The sequence below is a fragment of the Salvia miltiorrhiza genome, chromosome 3 (assembly GCF_028751815.1).
Source record: "Salvia miltiorrhiza cultivar Shanhuang (shh) chromosome 3, IMPLAD_Smil_shh, whole genome shotgun sequence".
NCBI lineage: Eukaryota > Viridiplantae > Streptophyta > Magnoliopsida > Lamiales > Lamiaceae > Salvia > Salvia miltiorrhiza.
Genome location: NC_080389.1, coordinates 7,488,842 through 7,509,417, shown reverse-complemented (window position 1 = coordinate 7,509,417; position 20,576 = coordinate 7,488,842). Strand labels below are relative to the sequence as shown.

The window sequence follows — 20,576 nt, the reverse complement described above, 5'->3', positions numbered from 1 at the left end:
CTAAACTTGTGATCCTGAAGTTATTATATTTGTTGATTGATTCGTATCACTTGAATACCTGTCTTTCTTCATCCAAAGGGGCTAAGCCCGATTGTTATCCCTTTTATTCGGATTTCACAAGGATTCTCCCTTGTTCATTCAGATGATGAGTCGTACCCCAGTTATAATTATTGTTTCAAGAATTGGGGTGTGATGGGGGGGGGCGGGGGAAAGAGAGGGGTGTTGCTGTTAATCTGCTGCTGCTGCTAGGGCTTCAAGCCCGATTTGGGCTTTTAAATTAGCGGCGGCCCATTACCGCCGCAAATGCCCGACCAACTAATCATTTACCGATGGCTTCACGACCGTCGGTGATCACCGACGGCTAAAAGTCGTCGATATTGTTAAATTTTTTTTAAAAAAGTTAAATATATATTTGCGGCAGCCGAAATCTTTACCGCCAGTATTTACGTCACATATTTAAAAAGAACGGGTCGGCTACTCCGCCGTCGGAGAGCCGCCGGGAATCGTCGGCGGCAGCGTGGCCACCGGTGATTTTCGCTGGTAATCCTGCATTTTTTTGTAGTGGGACCCAAATTCCTCTCACAATAATATTCATTAATATCAACTACTATCCACCATTTTTTTAAAATCCGTGCCGTCCACAAAGTGAAAATAATATCGTGGACGGAGGAAGTATAAGATAAAATACTTAATCATATATCTTACCAATCATTAAAAGTAAATATTACTCCGTAATAATGGGACATGGATGACAGAACATAGAGTTGGGACAGAGGATCTCATCTGAATTAATTTATTCTATTTTTACAACAAAGGTCTCCTAATAATAGGAATTACATTGAAACTGCATTTCCTTCGTCCTGACATTGCTGATAACTCCGTCATATCCAGTTCTTGAGGTTCCATTCCATGAGGCAGAATCCAATCAAAATGGTAGAGAAGCATTGCTAGTTCGATTTCTATATTTGCAATCCCAAACCCAATTCCTGGGCAAATCCTCCTACCTGCGCCAAAAGGGATGTAGTCGAATGTATTCGCCTTGAAATCAACTAGTTTTTCAAGAAACCTTTCTGGTTTAAAGCATTCTGCATCCTCCCAATGTTTGGGGTCTCTTCCGATTGCCCAAGCATTCACCAACACCCATGTTTTGGCCGGAATTTGGTATCCATTAATCTCGCAAGGCTCTCTGCTTTGCCTCGGAAGCAAGAGAGGCCCCGGTGGGTGCAACCGGAGAGTTTCTTTGATAACTAACTTGAGGTAGTTTAGCTCATGAAAGCAGCTTTCGTTTACATAATTTTTGGCATCGAAGACGCCTCTTACCTCATCTTGTGCCTTTTGCAGAATCGTAGGGTTCTTCAGCATTTCTGCCATTGCCCAATCGACAGTTGTGGTTGATGACTCAACACCAGCACCATTCTATTTTTTGTCATTAGAAATTAATAAAAAAATATAAAATGTTAGTGTAGTATTTGTATTAGATGAGTTAAGATTTTCATAATCATTAGAACATGCGGATTTAAGTGTAGTATGTCATGAATTTTAATAAAATGTGAATAAAGTTGTTAATGGAGTAAGCATCACACTTTAAATGTGAATAGAGTTGTTAGTGAAGTTGTGTGGACCTTAGAGCATCTCCAGTCGGGGTCTATCGCGCGGCTCGAGCCTCACTGGTAGAGCCGGCCGCGCGCAGGCGCACCACAGGTGTTTGAGGTAGGCTCCAAAATTAGAGCCCGGTGTGAAGGTATTTATGTCTTACCCCATTAATTTTTTTTTTTTGTGTTTTTTTATCTTAGTTTTAATTTTTACTAAATGTAGTTTCATTTTTTATAGTGTATTATATTATAGATAAAGATTGCACTCTTCAATGTGAGATTTAATACAAAATCAACTTAATGTAGCTTCTCTGCACATTGTAGAGAAGCATACACTTTTCGATGTGAGATACAATACAAAATTAACTCAATCTAGCTTATCTTTTTATAATGCACTAGACATTGTAAAAAGATACATTTTTAGATGTTTAAATTTTTTACCTACTTTTTTATTTTTAATATAATTTTTTATTTTACAATACAATATCAATTTTTGTACCTAAACCTTTTCAATTCTTATAATTTTGATTTTGAAATGCATTTAATTAGTGTGATGCGACAATTTAATTTTAATAAAATGTTGATAAAATAAAATAGAAATGAAAAAATTAGAGAACCTCTACTGTGGAATGAAGGCTCTAAGGTGGGGACCATCCCCTTAGAGCCCTTTGGGGGCTATAGGACTGGAGATGCTCTTACTACTACAATTTTTGTGGCAAACTTTTCATGGTCGGGAGGATTATATTTCTATAATAGCTATAACATTATACGTCTAATGCGCGTAAAACTAATAAATTTAAAAAAAAAAAATTAATATGTACGCATATATTAAATTATAAATGTCAATAAACAAAAAATAAATCTAATTCTCCATAAACAATTGTACCCTAACCGACCATTCTGAACCCATGGACACTAGTTAAGCGCAGTTAATTTAAAGCTTCAGCGCAATTATAGGTTAAGTACAACCCTTATGTTAAGGGACGAATGAAGTATCTATCTATATTATATATATATAAAAGTAAAATAAGCTCTATCCTACGTGGCGTAATAGAATCACTCTATTCCAATTTTCCTCAATTCTCATTCATTCTTATTTTTTTTCTAGATTTTAATCAATTTCTATATCTAAAACCCATTAAAAATCTAAAAGTCATGATATATTTAAAAACTAAATATCTAAAAAATCATTATATAAATATTTGAACAAAATAAATTCTATCCTACGTGGCGTCATATAATCACTTCATTCTAATTTTCCTCAATTCTCATTCATTCTTATTTTTTTAATTTTTAATCAATTTTCATATCCAAAAACTATTAAATATCTAAAAATCATTATATATCTAAAAACTATTGAATATCAAAAAAACATTATACTAATATTCAACTGATCAATAAAATTTTATTTATATTCTTACACGAAAAATAGAAAATACGTAAGTATTTGTAATTTTGAGGTTGTAATGATTATTGTAATATTATACTTTATGATATATACCCCAGAAAATTATTATTATAAAATAGCACAATAAATCATATCATACGTGACGTCGTATAATCACTCCATTCTAATTTTCCTCAATTCTCATTCATTCTTATATTTTTCTAAATTTTTAATTAATTTTCATATCTAAAAATCATTATATCAATATTTCATAAATCTTGCATGAGTAAGTATCGGGAACCGAAGATAAGGTACGAAGAAACAAGTGATTTCTCTCTCTCCACTTTGAGAGAGTGCACGCCGAAAGCAGCCCACGGGCTTGACTTTAACGTCCTCCCTCACCCATTTTCCGGCGACCGGGACGTCCCCACTGCTCCGGCTTTCGGCCCCTCCGCTGCAGTCGCCATTGGCTCCGTTTGAGAGCTGAGCGCCCTCCGCTCCCCTCTCACGGCTGGTCTGCCCCGGCTTCGATGGACAAGGGACCGCAGCGGCGGATCCAGGAGATGTCGTGCTGAGCGCTGCCGCTCCTCGACTCAGCTGCTCCTCCAGCCGTCCGATCGAACCTCCGAGCGCCGCTGCACCTCGACCCCACGCCGGATAAGGGACCTCAGCGGCGGAAATCAGTCGACGAGAGCTGAGCGCCGTCTGGAAGTCCACAGCAGCCTCTGGACGTCCACCGCAGCCTCCGTCTATCCTCCGGAACGGATGATGCGGTTCTCGTCCTCTCTCTCCGATCGAAAACTCTTGTAAGCTTGATTTTCAGCTCTTTGTCTTCATTTTCTAGTAGAGAGGTGCTCGAATTTCTCCTACTTTTTTGGTGGTTGTTTTGCTCGTTTCGGCTTGATCTTGTTCTCGTATTGGTTTTTTCGAATTTTTGCTGTTTTAATTTTTAGTGTATGAATTATACTGTGGTCCAAGAAGGAATTTCTTTGGATGACATGAGCAACCCGCCTGCTTTCATGACTTCCGATCTCCAACAACTTTGTAAGGCCTTTGCCTGCTTCTTCCGGTAAGAACCAAACTCGGCCCTCGGATGTTCCCTCGAGTTCCAATCTCAAACCCGATTCTGAGAACAGCAAGAGTCATTCCGAGACTCTTGTCAAATCGACGCTGAATGGAATATCTAACCCTAGCACTGAAACGAAAAGGAACAAACTCTCTTTTGCGCGAACGGTCCAGCGATCAGTTCCCAAACCAGCAGATGTTTTCGCCCAGGACTACAACGCTCTTCACCCGGTAAACATTGGCAACAAATCTATTCTTCGGATTCCTGAATCCCTGTATCAAAGTAAACTCAAGGAGTTTGAGTTCGCTGTTCACGCCAGGCTTTTGCTGAATAAGGGAGACGCCCCCAGATTTGCTTCTGACATTAAACAAGAACTCATGTCTTTATGGAAAACCTCGGATGCGATCCGTGTGGTGCCACTTGGAAAAGGTTTCTTCTCGATAATTTTCGCGAATGAATATGAGCTTGCTACGGCAAAATCTAGAGCTACTTGGAAATTGAGCAAAGGTATTATTCGAATCAGGGAATGGGTTCCGGATTTTGACCCATACAAAGAATCTTCTGCTCTCTCCCAAGTCTGGCTGAGAATCTATTATCTTCCTCACGAATACTGGCATCCGGAAGTGATAATCGGCATTGCCAGATATGTCGGTCTTCCTATTAAACTTGATGGTTTTGCGTTTTCTGGGCAAGTGGGTCACTTTGCTCGTGTTCTTGTCGACATGGATGTCTCTAAGCCTATCCCCGAAACTCTCACGGTGGATAAGGGGACGCGCTCGTTCGAGGTTGAATTCGTATATGAAAATTTGCCACATTTTTGTGGCTTTTGCAATCTTGCAGGTCATAACATTGCTCAATGCCGCCGCAAGAAACAGCAGGACAACAACACTGACATCACGAATCCTACAAGCTCGGCTCAACCTTCTCTCAAAACCATTCACAACAAAACTATGGGGAAAGAATGGCAGAAAAATAAAGAGATTCCTATCGGTAATTCTTTCGATGGCTTACCTCAAGAGCCTTCCGGAGATGATAACGTCAACCAGGAGCCTCTTATTGAGAAGGAGAGGACTTCCATTATCAGCGCTTCGGAACTTTTTAACCACACTCCCGCCGAGGAGTTTCGTCAGACAGATGGGGCACAGAATTTGCCCCAGCGTAAAGAAGGTTTGTCAGGACCTGATTTGCTTGCAGCTGCGTGCAGACCCGCTCCTGATTCGAACACCGTTCCACTGATTATACCCGAAGATGAAAGTAATAACAAGAGCACTGAGACGGGTACTTTTGCTGATAAGGAGGTGGCCTTGGGAAACATGATGAAAGTGCAGATTTTAGAAACAACACTAACTCAAAATCAAAAGGCTGATAGTGCTAGTGAAAGGCAAGAACAAGAGACAAACTGTCGAACAGTTGGTGCCATTAGTCGTACTACCAATGAGATAATTGAAGCCGTACCAATCAAACGGGGGCGGGGTAGGCCGCCTAAGCAAACTGTCGAACAGTTGGTGCGCACGGCTTCTCCGACTATAAAAGATCATCTACGACACAATCAGGCCGCTACTATTGGGGATCAGGCTGGACAACTTCAGGGGACCACGACGGAGTTCAACTCTTTGGTTAAGGAAGCGGTGGATAAAGGTGTGCAAATTTCAGAGTTCCTTATCTCTCAAACTTCTTCTGCTGCTGGTAAAAGTATGGACACCGCTTCTTCACGAAAATGGGGTGATATGGTGGATGATGATTATGATCCTCAGGAGGAGGACGATAATATCTACCTTTCTCAATGAATATTCTCTCTTGGAACATTCGTGGTATGACGGACACGACACGTAATTCGCTTCACAATTACTGTCATGTTCATCATCCTATTATTCTAGGCATTATTGAGCCTAAGACTAACTTTCTTCATATTCCGACCTCCTTCTGGAACTCTATCAATTTGACTCCTTTCCATCAAAATGATCGCGCCCCTCATGCTTCCAACATCTGGATTCTCATCGCCAAAGGGGTTACCTGCTCGTTGATTATGTCCACGGAGCAGATGGTTATTTTTGACATCGTGTTTTCTAGCTATTCTTTCAGAGTGGCTATTGTTCACGGAAGTTGTAATTATATCACTCGCAGGATTCTTTGGGATGATATCTCTTCTTGTATGGTCCCTCAAATGGTGATTCTTGGGGACTTTAATGCTGTGCTTGGAGCTCATGAGCGGCGTGGACGCAGGTTTCCCAGCCGTGTTTCCTGTAGAGATTTTCAGGCTTTCATTGATCGTCATACTCTCATTCAAGCTCCCACCTCTGGGCCTTGTTTTACTTGGACGGACAGGCGTAAATTTCCTATGACTACTGAGTCTGTCCTGGACCGCACTCTTTTCTCTGAGGATTTTGCTGAGCAATGGCATTCTACTGAGAGCCGGGTTTTGCCTCGTCTTGGCTCTGACCATGCTCCTATTTTGTTTAAATGTTCCACTCCTCCTAATACCTCTGGCGCCCGTCCTTTTCGTTTCCTGAACATGTGGAGTTCTCACTCTGATTTTATTCCAATGGTTCAGCGTTCTTGGGCTCCTATTGTTGATTCGAACTGCCCTATGGTGCGTATGATGCACAAGTTGAAACGTTTGAGGAAAGAGCTCAAATTTTGGAATAAATCCACTTTTGGGAACTTCAACACTTCGCTTGAGGAGCTCTATAATAAGCTCTCTTCTCTTCAGGCACATATCGATAATGTTGGCTATTCTGAGGCGCTGTTTGATCAAGAAGTTGAGCTTGAAGCCTCTATCTCGGTCATGCTCTCTAGGCAAGAGGACCTACTTCGTCAGAAAAGTAGAATTTGATGGCTCCAGGATGGAGATCGAAATACTAAGTTTTATCATAACATGGTGAGAATGAAGCGCGCTAGCCATACTATCAAGCATCTTGAGATTAACGACGTCCTGGTTGAAGATCATAACACTTTGGCGTCTCATGTGGAAAACTTTTATAAATCTCTTTTTGCGGCGGATATCAATCCTGGGGGCGATCTTTCGTGGATTTCTAATTATATCACCTGTAGCCTCACTTCGGATCAGAAGCCGGCTTTGGTTATTTGTCCGACTGCGACGGAGATCAAAGCGGTGGTCTTTGCTATGGACAAAGATAGCGCTCCTGGCCCGGATGGCTTTGGAGGTTCTTTCTATCGTTCCGCTTGGGAAATTATTGAGCATGATTTCACTTCCGCCATCAGAAGATTCTTCACTCATCATTACCTCCCTTCGGGTCTCAATTCCAATACTCTGAGCCTTCTTCCCAAGAAAGTTAATGCCAAGGTTATCTCTGATTATCGGCCCATCGTTCTTGGTAATTTCTTTTTCAAAGTTATTGCCAAGATTCTGGCGATCCGACTGAATGCTGCTGCTGCCACCATCGTCTCCTACAATCAATTTGGCTTCATTTTGGGACGTTCTATTCATGAGTGTATCACTCTTGCCTCAGAAGGGGCGAACTGCATGGAGAGGTCTTTACACGGCAAAAACATGGCTCTTAAAGTCGACATTCATAAGGCCTTTGATACGCTTAGATGGGATTTTCTTCTGTTCGTGCTTCAACAGTTTGGCTTCCCCAATATTTTCTGCTCTTGGATCAAAACTATTCTCAGCTCGGCTCGCATCTCTATTCGGTTCAATGGTGCTCTCTTTGGCTATTTCGAATGCGGTCGGGGAGTAAGACAAGGAGATCCTTTGTCTCCTATTCTTTTTGCCTTGGCGGAAGATGTTCTTAGCCGTATTTTTCTGGATGCTGGTAAACGGGGTTTAATCGCCGGCATGCGTTTCTCGAGATTTTTGAGTTTCCCTTCTCATCTGCTTTACGCTGACGATGTGCTCCTGTTCTGCCAGGCCTCCAAGCGTAATTGCATTATGATAGACTCGATTATTCAGCTCTATGCCACGGTCTCTGGTCAATATTGCAACAAGCATAAGTCTACTCTTTACTTCGGGAAAGGGGTGTCGCCTGGGCGACGTTCTCGGCTTCAACGGATTTTGGACTTCAACATTGGCTCCATCCCTTTCACATACTTGGGTGTGCCTATTTTCTCCGGGCGAGCTTCTTCTGCTAAACTTCGACCTATCTATGATCGGATTCTTGCACATTTCCCTAGGTGGCAAGGTAGTCAACTCTCTATGGCGGGCAGGCTCTGCTTAGTTTCTTCTGTTATCAACAGTGCTGCGGTACATAGCATGCTTGTTTATAAATGGCCGGTGAAACTTCTGCATGCTCTTGACAGAGCTTGTAGATCGTTCATCTGGACTGGGAGTACTATGAAGAAACCCTCCTTTTCCGTGAGTTGGATCAGAGCTCGTGCTCTGAAGGAACATGGCGGCATTGGAGTCAAATCTTTCTCTGACATCAATAATAGTTTCATGTTTCGGCTGGGCTGGTATATTCTGAACATGAACAGCTTCGGCTATCGGCTGCTTCGTCAGAAATATCTCACTCAGACCATGGATTGGGCTTCCCAATGGGCGAGTTCGTCGATTTGGACTGGTGTTAGAAGGACGATTCGGGAGATTGTTTCGGATACCTTCTGCACGATTGGCAATGGAGATACAATTTATTTTTGGAGAGATAATTGGCTCGGGTATCGGCTGATCGACAAACTTCATATTCCGGAGTTCATGACTCCCTATTTCTCTCAGAAGATTTCTGACTTCTACTTTAATAATAAGTGGCACCTCACTTATAGTTTTATACAGTCTTTCCCGCGCATTGCTCTCGACATCATATCTACCCCCATTCCTGGATTGGCGGACGACAGATCCTGGATTCACTCGGGTTTCGGGAACATTACTGCTGCTTCGGCCTTTGCTCACATACGACCTCAGTTCACTAAGGTCGACTGGGGCTCCTGGATTTGGGCCCCTTTTATCCCCGCTCGGCGATCTCTCTTTGTCTGGCGCACTATTGTTGGCAAACTCCCTACCTTTGATATGAATCGCCTCCTTGGTTTTCAGGGGCCTAACCGGTGCCCTTTATGCTCGGCAGCAGAAGAGACGATGGATCACGTTCTGTTGAACTGCTCCTTCTCGGCTTCTATTTGGGCGGATGTCTTTCGTTGGTTTTTGATTGAGCAAACTTTGCCGTTGGACGTGGGCAGCATGATTCGATTCTCTATCCTCCAGAATAACAGCAAACAAATTGGCAATTTGTGGAAAGTTGGGGTGATCTCTCTCCTCTGGAGTCTCTGGTCTCACCGCAACAACGTCATACACAAAAATTTAGCACCTTCGCGCCACTTGATTCTCAAGCAGGTCCGAGTTTTTCTTTGTGAAGCTGCCAACAATTTCGTCCTTGGCACTATGGCCAACTCGGTTTCTGATCTTCTCATTCTTAAGAATCTTTCCATCGCTGGACAACCCAGGAAGCCTTTCTCCTTTATTTACGTTTCTTGGCACCTTCCCCCGCCGTATTGGATTAAAGTTAATACTGATGGCTCGGTCCGTGAAGGGAGGATTCATGCGGGGGGCGTCTTTAGGAATGCCTTCAATGACGTTCTTGGTTGTTATCATTTTTCAGGCGGCCACGGGGTTGCGTTCGAAGCAGAGCTTTTAGCTATTATTATTGCTATTGAATCTGCGCATCGCGCTAAATGGGAGAGAGTTTGGTTTGAGTCGGATTCTTCTTACGTGGTTCAGCTTCTTCAGTCGCTCTCTGAGACGGTTCCTTGGAGATTCAAGCCTCGGTGGCAGCTTGCTCTCTCCAAACTCCATACTTTCACGTGGCGCATTTCTCACATTTTTCGTGAGGGAAACAGATCGGCGGATTTTTTGGCTTCTCAAGCTTCGGAGGAGGGTTTTTGGCCTCATGCCATTGCTGGTTTAAATGATTTTGTCAAGGATGATGTTTCTTTTCCCTATTTTACTCGTTTCGCTTGATTTTTTGGTTTTGTTCTCTCGGTCCTGGATTGGTTGTGAGCCGGGAGGCCTAAGGGTAATGGTTCGGCCGGAATCCTTGAGACCTCCTAACTCAGCTCTGTCAACCTTGATCCTTGACGAGTACTCTTTTTCCTCAGCTGTTATGAGGTTTTAACGAGGCTCGGCCCTTAGTCTGCAGCTTTGTGCTTTCAAGGGTTTTTGGTTCTCCGTTGTTGTTTCTTTTCTTTTTAATAAAATCTTATTTCAGCTAAGTATCGGGAACCGAACTCCTCTTAGTTTTGAACTTTAAACGCCATTAAATATAAATAAATTTTATCTTATATGGCGTTGTATTGCCTTTGTACATGGGGGACTTTTTATTACAAATTTAATTTGGCTAATATTTATTTGGCCAACAATTAAGTTCGCTAAATAAATAAAAATGTAATTAATTTTTTTTAAAAGTTAGTATAAATAGATCAAATCTAAATTAGCATAGTTAAATGAATAAAGCGAAATTTCTTTCCTTTCAATCATTTAAATTAAAATTTTGTATACCATAGTTTTATTTTCAATTTTTTAAACACTAAATTACATTATTTTATCAATTGTCCACGCAATTGAGTATTTATAAGTAATGGAAGTATTTGATAACATGATTTTATATACTTTTTGTTTGTTATATGACTTTAAATCGTTGTATTAGCTTTTAAATTTTGCAATTGTAATTACAATAGCATTTCAAAAATAGATCAAATTTAAATTAGAGTACTTAAATGGACAAAGAGAGAAAAAGATTTTGCCACAAAAAGCATATTTTATGTTCCTTCGTCAATAAGAAAATATATTAACTTAAGATGATAATGTGTTACAATGATTTTAAAAATGTACCTGAAAGACAATTATAAGGAAGCATGCTACACAATGGGTTTCCTAGAAGATGACAAAAAGCGTATTTTATCCATTTTAATTTTTGTGTTATTTAAACAATTTATTAATTTTACTTTGTAATGTCAATTTTTTTAGATGAGTATATAATCAATTATTGTAATAATTTATATTTTATTATTTAAATATTTATAAATAAACGACATTAGGTAGTAAGCGGGTATCACTATATGAGTTTGGGAATAGGACAAGCAATAAAATTATTGTTTAATCGAATATGAGATGAATATGTGTACATAGATTCAAAACATGCTTCGTAAATTGTATAATTTCCTAATTTATGAAATTGGATGCCATGAGTTTTAAGAAATATTTAGTTGATAGTGTGTTGAGTAGAGAAAGGTACCCACCACTTTTGAATATTGTGGGGTTATTAATTGTAGTTATTAATTATAGAGAAAGGTACCAACCACTTTTGTTATTTATACTAGGTATAATTAATACTTTGTAATGTTTGATTTTCAATAAGACAAATAATCAATTATTGTAACAATTTATATCTGGCTTTTTAGATATTTACAGACTTAAACGAGTTTGAGAAAAAATAGCGATATTACAATACGTGTTTTGACGAGAACTGGTAGTAAAAACACTTTTGAGTTGGGTTTGCAACATGACTGGTATATACATTCTAATAAGATATTCTAAAAATATTTAAAGTAAACTCATTTCAGGATAAAATGAGCGCAATAAGTTTTCTATAGCTAGAATGATTACGATTTCATCGTATTTCACTAAATTTTTAATTCGGTTACAGTAAAGGCAATTCCCTATGAGTATTTGTTTTGCTATGTCGACAATAAATAAAAGTCATGGACAATCTCTTTCAAATGTAGGATTATACATGCCAAAACCTATTCTTAGTTATGAACAACTTTACGTGGCAATCTCAAAAGTCACTAAAAAAAAGAGGTCATATGCAAGACGCAATAACTAACGTGTTGTATGATGAAATTTTTGATAGATTATGAGTTAATTGCAAATTTAATAATTTATTCAAACTTTTAAAGTTTAAGTCATTAATGATACTCCATCCGTCCCAGCCAAGATGATACATTTCTTATCGATAAGGGATTTAAGAAGTTATAGATTAGTGTTATAAGTGTATAGTAATAAAGTGATAAAGTAGGAGAGAGTAGTAATAAAGTAATAAAGTATGAGAGATAATGTAATAAAGTGATAAAGTAAGAGAGAGAAGGTAATAAGGGAGCGATTAATTAGTTATAATTATGCAATTAAAATCCCATATTTTTTTCTATATTTAGAAATGTAGCATCTTCGTTGGGACGGCCCAAAAAGGAATATGTAACATCTTCGTTGGGACAGAGGGAGTATTATTTAATTTATTTTTTTCTTATTTTTTAATTATTGGTTCCAACTACAGACATCTAATATAGATATGTTTCAAATAAATGTTTCAATTTCTCATTTAATATTTTTTGGATCGAAACTCTGATTACATACAAATTTTATAAGACATTTAAATTAGGTCAATTTTAAATAAATATTATAATTTTTTTACTTTAAAATAATTTTATTAAATTCTCTATTTTGTGAAAAATAATTCATGAAACAAAAAATGTATTAATAATTTCATAATGATATATTTTAATAGATCCCGTCGAAATTCGACGGGTCACTTACTAGTTTTATATTAAATGGGATCCTCTGTCCCAAATATAGTGTGTACCACTTTTAATTTTTTTTATAATTTTTAGTTACTTGTTATTTAATTTAAATTTATTGTGTTTTAATATAATATAAAAATAATTAACAAGGGTTCACTCATTCAATTATGATTTATAACTATTTTTTTTATAATTATTTGAATTAATAATAGATTATATATGTTCATTAATTCAAAGTTAGGATATAAGTATAATTTTTTTATTACCAATTTTTAGTGATAAATACTATTAATTAGACTTTATAATATAAAAATAATTATTATTATTATAAAAAATAATTATAAAATAAAGAAATTAAGAGTGGTACACGCTACATTCTGGGATAGAGGATTCTAACTGATTTTATACTCCATCGATTCACGAAATGAGTATCTCTTTGGGGATTGCATGGGTTTTAAGAAATTGATTAAGTGTGTATGTAGAATAAGTGACCCACTTTTATTGTGGGTGAGTTTATATAGCGTGTACTTACCAAAAAAAGAAAATGAATACTCATTCGGTGGACGGACAAAAAAAAATATGCATACTCATTTCGTAGATGGAGGAGGGAATAATAAAAACATGTAATTTTGACAATTCTAGTGATATAAGGAGTACTAACCAACAAAACAGCTTTGATGTTGTCAGTTGTCAATGGAATCTCGAGCGATCCATCACCTTGTAATTTTAGCATAACACCGAGAAAGTCTCCTTCATCTTCTCCTCCACCGCCACCCTCCGACGCATCCCCTCGCCGCCGCCGCCGCTCCTCGATGACGCTCTCCGTTATCCTGTTCAAATGGCGATGATGTTCCTCTATCTTCTTCCTCATCCTGCTAAACAGCCTGAGGAATTTGAATGAAGGATACACATCAACAATATTAAAGACATTGAGGAATTCTTGAGCTTCTTTGATTATATCCTTCAGCTTAGCTGCTTCACCACTCTTTTTCCCAAAGGCAGCCATGATCATAATATTAAGATTCGTGGTGGTAAGTTTTTCTGTCAGATTGATCGTTGAACCTTCGCGCAGAGCTATCCATTTGCAAAGCTCCGAAACTTCTCCCTCTCTTATAGGCCGGAATGATTGCACGCGCCTCGCCGTGAGAAGCTGAAGCGTGCAGATCTTGCGCAGCTGTCGCCAGTAATCGCCGTAGGGGGAGAAAGCTATGTCTGTATTTCCGTAGCAGTTGATCTCCGTCGCCAGGAGAGACGGCCTGGAGGCGAAGACTACGTCGTTTGTTCTCAAGAATTCTTTTGCTGTTTCCGGCGAGGAGACGACTACGGCGCCGATTTCGCCTAGTTTTAGGTGCATCAAGGGTCCGTATTTACTGGCCAAGTTTGCAAAAATATGATGGGGTGGAGCAGAGCCGGCGAGGAGATGCAAGTTGCCTATAAAAGGCAACTTCCGCGGCCCCGGAGGGAGATCTGTGCTCCGCTTGCCGGTTTTGGAAAGCACGGACACGAACACGAACACGAATACTACGAACATAAAGATGGAAATGAGAAAGGGGATAGAGGGAGTGTCGAAGTCCATGAGGGCTGGCTATAAATTGAAGAATTTGGGATTTAGATGTTTAGACTTTGGATCTAGTTAATTGGGTTTTTATAGACACTTGAGATTCTCCATCGTATCGAATTTCGTATTTCAATTCATTATTTTTATATTATTTTTTACTATTGCTATATATCTAGAGTTGTGATAATTCAACTAGCTAGACAATCTAACTAACAATAGCCAATAGCTTTATATATATATATGGTTAGATTACTATTCTCGTTTTTAGTATTGCTATATATCTACAGTTGTGATAATTCAACTAGCTAGATAATCTAACCAACAATAGCCAATAGCTTTATATATATATATGGTTAGATTACTATTCTCGTTTTTAGTATTGCTATATATCTAGAGTTGTGATAATACAACTTGCTAGATAATCTAACCAATGACAACGATAGCCAATAGATATATTTATGGTTAGATTACTGTGAGAACGATTATTTTCGTAAAGAATAATAGTAATAAAAAATAATATAATATAAATCTACAAATATGTTACTCCCTCCGTCCACCAATCAACTTTCCATTTGGTGGTCGGCACGGAAACTAAAAAAGCTGAAAAAGGTAGTGTAAAAGTGGTGTAAAAGACTAAAAGGGTAGTGTTAATATATTGTGATTACTTTTACTAATCTTACACTAGCTATTTGACATTATTTTCATGGCTTGACTTAAAGTTTTTTTTTATATATACGCTATTTCTTTCTTCTTCTTTTTTACTCTTTAATTAAATAAACTAAAAACTTAAACATAATTAAAATGAAAACTGGAAAATTCGAAAATAAATAAATAAACTGACAATTCAAAAAATAAACAAATAAATAAACTGAAAATTCGAAAATAAATAAATAAATAAACTAAAAATTCGAAAATAAATAAATAAATAAACTGGAAATTCGAAAATAAATAAACTAAAAATTCAGAAAATAAATAAATAAATAAACTGGAAATTCAAAAATAAATAAATAAACTGAAAATTCAAAATAAATAAATAAATAAATAAATAAACTGAAAATTCGAAAATAAATAAATAAATAAACTAAAAATTCAGAAAATGATCTGGAAATAAACAAACTATAAAATAAATAAACTGAAAATTCGAAAATAAATAAATAAATAAACTAAAAATTCAAAAATAAATAAACTAAAAATTCGAAAATAAATAAATAAATAAACTGAAAATTCAGAAAATAAATAAATAAATAAACTGGAAATTCGAAAATAAATAAACTGAAAATTTAGAAAATAAATAAATAAATAAACTGAAAATTCAATTCAAAAATAAATAAATAAATAAACTGAAAATTTAGAAAATAAATAAATATATAAACTGAAAATTCAATTAAAAAAATAAATAAATAAACTGAAAATTCAGAAAATGATCTGGAAATAAATAAACTAGAAAATAAATAAACTGAAAATTCAAAAATAAATAAATAAATAAACTGAGAATTCGAAAATAAATAAATAAACTAGAAATAAATAAATTGGAAATTCGAAAATAAATAAATAAATATACTGAAAATTCAGAAAATAAATAAATGAATAAACTGGAAAATAAATAAACTGAAAATAAATTTTCAGAAAATAAATAAACTGAAAATTCAAAAATAAATAAATAAATAAACTAAAAATTCAGAAAATAAATAAATAAGCTGGAAAATTCGAAATATCCCACTTCATTTAATTAACATCAAAATTGGATTAATTAGACAAGTAATGGTAGAGTGTACTGGGTCAAATTGGTAAAGTGTAGTAATTTAAAAAGTAAGGGAGGGTATATATGTCCAAAAAGCAGAATGGGAAGTTAATTGGTGGACAAAATTTTAAAGGCAAATGGGAAGTTGATTGGTGGACGGAGGGAGTATTTGTCTACTACTTAATAGGTTGTCTGTAATGCACAAATAGTGTATTCAGTTAATATCGTGAAATTTTCGTCAACTATAAACTTCAAACCCAAGTTTAAATGACTATTTGTGCATTACAAGCGCCTTATTCACATATTTATATTATCTTATTTATAGATTTATATTATCTTATTCATTAATTTTATTTTACACGATGAATTTTAATAAATTAATATCAGTCATATGATTTGAACAACGGATTGAGTCTGATTCGGCTTATATTGTTCGTCTCTTGAATTCGCGCTCCGTGGAGGTTCCGTGGAGGTTTTTGGCGGCTTGGAAGAGAACTTTGTTTCTTCTTTCGGATTTCCGTCTTCAAGTTTCGCACATCTTTCGCGAAGGTAATTGTGTCGCCGACTTAATGGCGAATCCGGACCGCGTGGAGGGGTGGTGGCCTTTTGCGTTGAACGAAATTAAACAAGCGGCCATCTTGGACATGGCCACTCATAGTCATGTTCGAATTAAAAGGTGATTGTTTGTTCGGCAAGGGGGTGGAGTTGAGCTGCTGCTCGACTCGTGCTTTTGGTCGAACAGTTGGTGCTATGATTTTGGTTGTGGTCTCTGGCTTTCCGTCGAGCAGTTGGTGCTCTGCGTCGGGATGCTTTTTCGTCGAACAGTTAGTGTTCTGATTTGGATGCTTTTTCGTTGGTGCTCTGCTTTTCTTCGTGCAGTTGGTGTTCGGCGATGGTGGGGGGGGGGGCCTTTCGTCGAGCACTTGGCGTCTGCTCTGGGAGATTGGGGGCCGTTGCTTTTGCGGCGTTTGGTGGTGGTGAGCCTACGTTCGATTGTGTTGCTGCTGCCTTGTCACGACCGGCCCTAATTAAGGATAATTAAGCCGGGGAAACCGTGACTAATGGAGGGAGATTAGAAGCGGGGTAGAAAGGGTATAATCAAACAAGGAAGGATCACATTTCAACATTTAACAAAAGAAATATTTATAATATAACAGAGGTTTAATCGTATAAACTCAAATAACTAGTAAGTTCAGATATCTCTGACTCAGCCAAAATAACATAAAACTTCTGAGTACGCAGCGGAATAAGGTTCTGATTACATGTATGAAGACATGTAACCCTAGAGTTCATTAATACATAATAAGGTAGAAGAATCTCGCTCGTCACTTCATCACCATCGGTAGCTGCTCAACCTGCACATTTAGAAATATATGCAGGGCTTGAGTACAAAAGTACTCAGTGGGCACGTATGCCTAAGTATAAAAATACATGCTTCAAAACTGTAAATTGTCATGCCATAATAAACAGTACAGCAAGGGAGTTTTTCGCTAAAAGGCCCAAGCTTACTAAATTCATTTGTGATTCTTAAAGTTCGACTGCAGTCTAAGTTCTCTTGTAATCTATCATATCTGGAACTTTGTGCCGGAGAGGTGGCCACCTCTCACGGTCACTTGACCGGCCAACCCGCTAGATGACTCACGGTCACTGGTGTACACTAGCCCTGGCAGGATAGCTATCAACTGCTCAGGACCCGAATTCGATTACATAACTGGCAAAGCCACATCAGATAGATATCATACTAAAATTTAAACATTTATGGCAAGACAACAATTGAAATAATTTTCAGTTCAATGATTTGTAACGAAATAACTTGTTCAAAGGTAGCATTAAACTCGTTTGATAGATATATAAAACTGAAATTAACAGTTAAATCATCTCATGCATTCATTCGTATAAGAGGCCTACGACACGCAGGGGATCTCTATATACGTATAGTAAAAGTAATGCCCACCTGAATAGGCAAAGCCTGTCGTTTAACCTTATCTCTGAATCGGAATAGCAGTGCTAATCCTTCTGATGCTCAAAGCCTACAAGAAATCTATTCTCAATAGGTCTCCTTGAATCTAATCTTAAGTCACGGTGAGTTGCTTAATATTCTATGATTCACTTAGCCGGGTTTTCAAAATTTAATGAATAAATAATTGAAAACATTTCTCTTGAGTTAAGAACACCAACAATATTCTTACTCATATTTCTTTAATAATTGGAATTATAATTAAAACCAATTAAATACTTTTATTGCAAGTAAAAATGCAATTTCATGTCATGCTTAACATATAATAAGTAATTTACTTAAAATATGCACATAATAATAATTTAATATTATTATGAAAACTAGTCTTTGAAATAAATTAATTAAACTAATTAATAGTTCAATTAATTAAAATAGGAAACCATTTAAATAGATGAAATAGGGCCCATGCTTAAATAAATAATAGCCCATATAAATTTAAAAGATGAGGCCCAACTCAATAAAATAGGAATGGCCCAAACTGAATAAAATAAATCGAGCCCAGCTAAATAAAATTAAAATCGGCCCAGGCTTTTAAAAATCGCAGCCCAAATCTATTTAAAAATCGGCCCAAATACTCGGCCCAAATCATTGAAATAAATCGGCCCAAATGAGAGCCCATCACCCAAACCCAACTTTCAAGCCCAACAACCAAAACCTACATCTATTCTTCCTCAAACTCACGCCGCTCCATCACTCTTCTTCACGAAAAACACACGCACACACTCACACAAAAGCTGAATCTCTCTCTCTCTCTCTCTCTCACGGTTCACGCCAACCCGCCGCCGCAGCCTTCCTCCGGCGAAGAGCCGGCGACTGGACCTCTCCCTCTCCCTCGTTTTCCCTCTACCTGCACAACCCGACAGCCGCAGCATCTGGAACCAACCACCGTCTCTGTCTCCCTCTCGGATTCAGGCTCGCCGAGCCCTTGCTCAACTCTGGCCGACGGCAGCAGCTTCATGCCGCCACCATCGCCGCCGAAGCTTGCCGTAGCAACAGCGGCAGCCGCTGACGACGCTCGGCTCTCCCCTCTCTCATCTCCCTCATCGCACCAACACCCACAGACGCCATCCCTCATACTCTCTCTATTCTCCGGCGACGCAACAACAAAAGCTGCCGCCGACCGGTGACTCCGACTCTCTCTGAATCGACGAGAAACAGGAGCATCAAGCCACCGCCGCCGTCGCCAATCCTCCCTCTTCCGTCCTCCCTCGATTCTCAACCCCAGCTCTCTCAACTCCCCCTGTTCTAGGTTCGGCAGCCGCGGTCAGTGGCTCCACGCCACCACCGTCAGCACACCTCTCTTCCATCGCCCTCTCTGCCTTTCTCTCTTCGGCTGGTAACAGCCGCCCTCCGTGGTGCTCGCCGGAGGAGCAGCAGCGACAAGCCGCGCCACCCTCGGCGTCGCAGCCACCACGCCACCGTCGACAGCAGCAGCAGATGAGGCGGGCTGCCACCGGCGCCCTTCCCTTTCGCTCAAGACCGAAGATTTAAAACAGGGCTTCAAGACTAAATCCTTTCTTTTCATTTTATTAAAGAAAAACATGTTTCATATGTAGTATATAAACACAGATGGTATGCACATGTATATGAATGCTTTGTTCAAAAGTCTTCATTCAATTTATAAGTGAGAGTAAGTGACGTGCATACACAAAAACATGAATTGTTGTCTGCTGTACATTAGAGGTTTGAGTACTGGAGGAAATCACTGAAACTGAATTTGGGGTGCTAACCGTGCATGGAGGTAAAATGGGCAGAGTGATTTGTAGATGAAGTCTTTAGAGCTTTCAGCTGAGTTTGTGAAGTCCGTGTGGTATAGCTGAACTTCTGTGGGTGTAGCTCCGCACTTAGTTCCTTGGTATGTAGGAGAAATGGTGAGTGGAAGGGAAAGGGGGCAAGGTATCGTGTGAGTGGGGAGAGTGGAAAGGGTGAGTGGAAGTGAAAAGTGTGAGTGGGTGGGAGTGAAAAGTGTGAGTGGGGAGAGTGGAAAGTGTGAGTGAAAGTGAAATAAAAATATAATAAAAAGTCTTCCGGTTTGTACTATGAAAACTGTAATAATCGTTCAGTGTTCGTTTAAACAAATAGCTCGTGTAGATGCTAAATGTTAAATTAAATAAATATGCAATGCATATTAATTCAATAACTAAATTTACAAATGTTTTTGTACATTATTTTTGTTGGAATTAAAAAATAAATTCATTTTCTTTATATCCGGCGTGAATCATCTTACTTCTAAGTTCGAAAATAAATTCTAAATTTAGCTCGAGGAAACGGGGTATTACATTCCTCCCTCCTTAAAAAAAATTCCGTCCTCGGAATTGCATATCTGGTATTCTAGCTTGTGATACTAGTCATTCGTTTCATTCATCTCTTTTGTGGCCTTTTCCATCCTGTGATGGTTCCACTACATGACGAGAACAATATTATTGCCTCGTAAAACTTGAACCTTGCGATCAAGTATCTGGACTGATTTGTCTTCATAACTTAGGTCCTGGCTAGGACTCCTTTATCGTGCTTAATCACATGCTTTGGATTAAACACATACTTTCTTAACTGAGAGACATGAAACACATTGTGCACGTCTCCAATACTGGGTGGCAATGCCAACCTTTAGGCTACAGGGCCTATCTTATCTAGGATCTCAAAAAGTCCTATATAACGGGGTTGTAACTTGCCCCTCTGTCTGAAACGTATAACTCCCTTTGAGGGAGGAACTTTGAGGAAAAATCGATCCCCAACATTGAATTCTAACTCC

General features: G+C 38.3%; 1 protein-coding gene and 1 long non-coding RNA gene across 2 annotated transcripts; both read right to left on the bottom strand.

Annotated features, from left to right (window-relative positions):
* Positions 1 to 737: 737 nt before the first annotated feature.
* Positions 738 to 14,299, bottom strand: LOC131017280 (salviol synthase-like). The gene is made up of 2 exons (XM_057946006.1): positions 13,170 to 14,299; positions 738 to 1,416 (listed from the first exon to the last, which is right to left on the bottom strand). Exons 1-2 carry the CDS (start codon positions 14,082 to 14,084, stop codon positions 805 to 807), a joined length of 1,527 nt encoding a protein of 508 aa, XP_057801989.1. The 5' UTR covers positions 14,085 to 14,299; the 3' UTR covers positions 738 to 804.
* Positions 14,300 to 16,967: 2,668 nt separating this feature from the next.
* On the bottom strand, positions 16,968 to 19,873 carry LOC131017299 (uncharacterized). Its single transcript, XR_009099537.1, has 3 exons — positions 19,555 to 19,873; positions 17,762 to 17,837; positions 16,968 to 17,162 (listed from the first exon to the last, which is right to left on the bottom strand). It is a non-coding gene; the product is annotated as an uncharacterized LOC131017299 (long non-coding RNA).
* Positions 19,874 to 20,576: the final 703 nt, after the last annotated feature.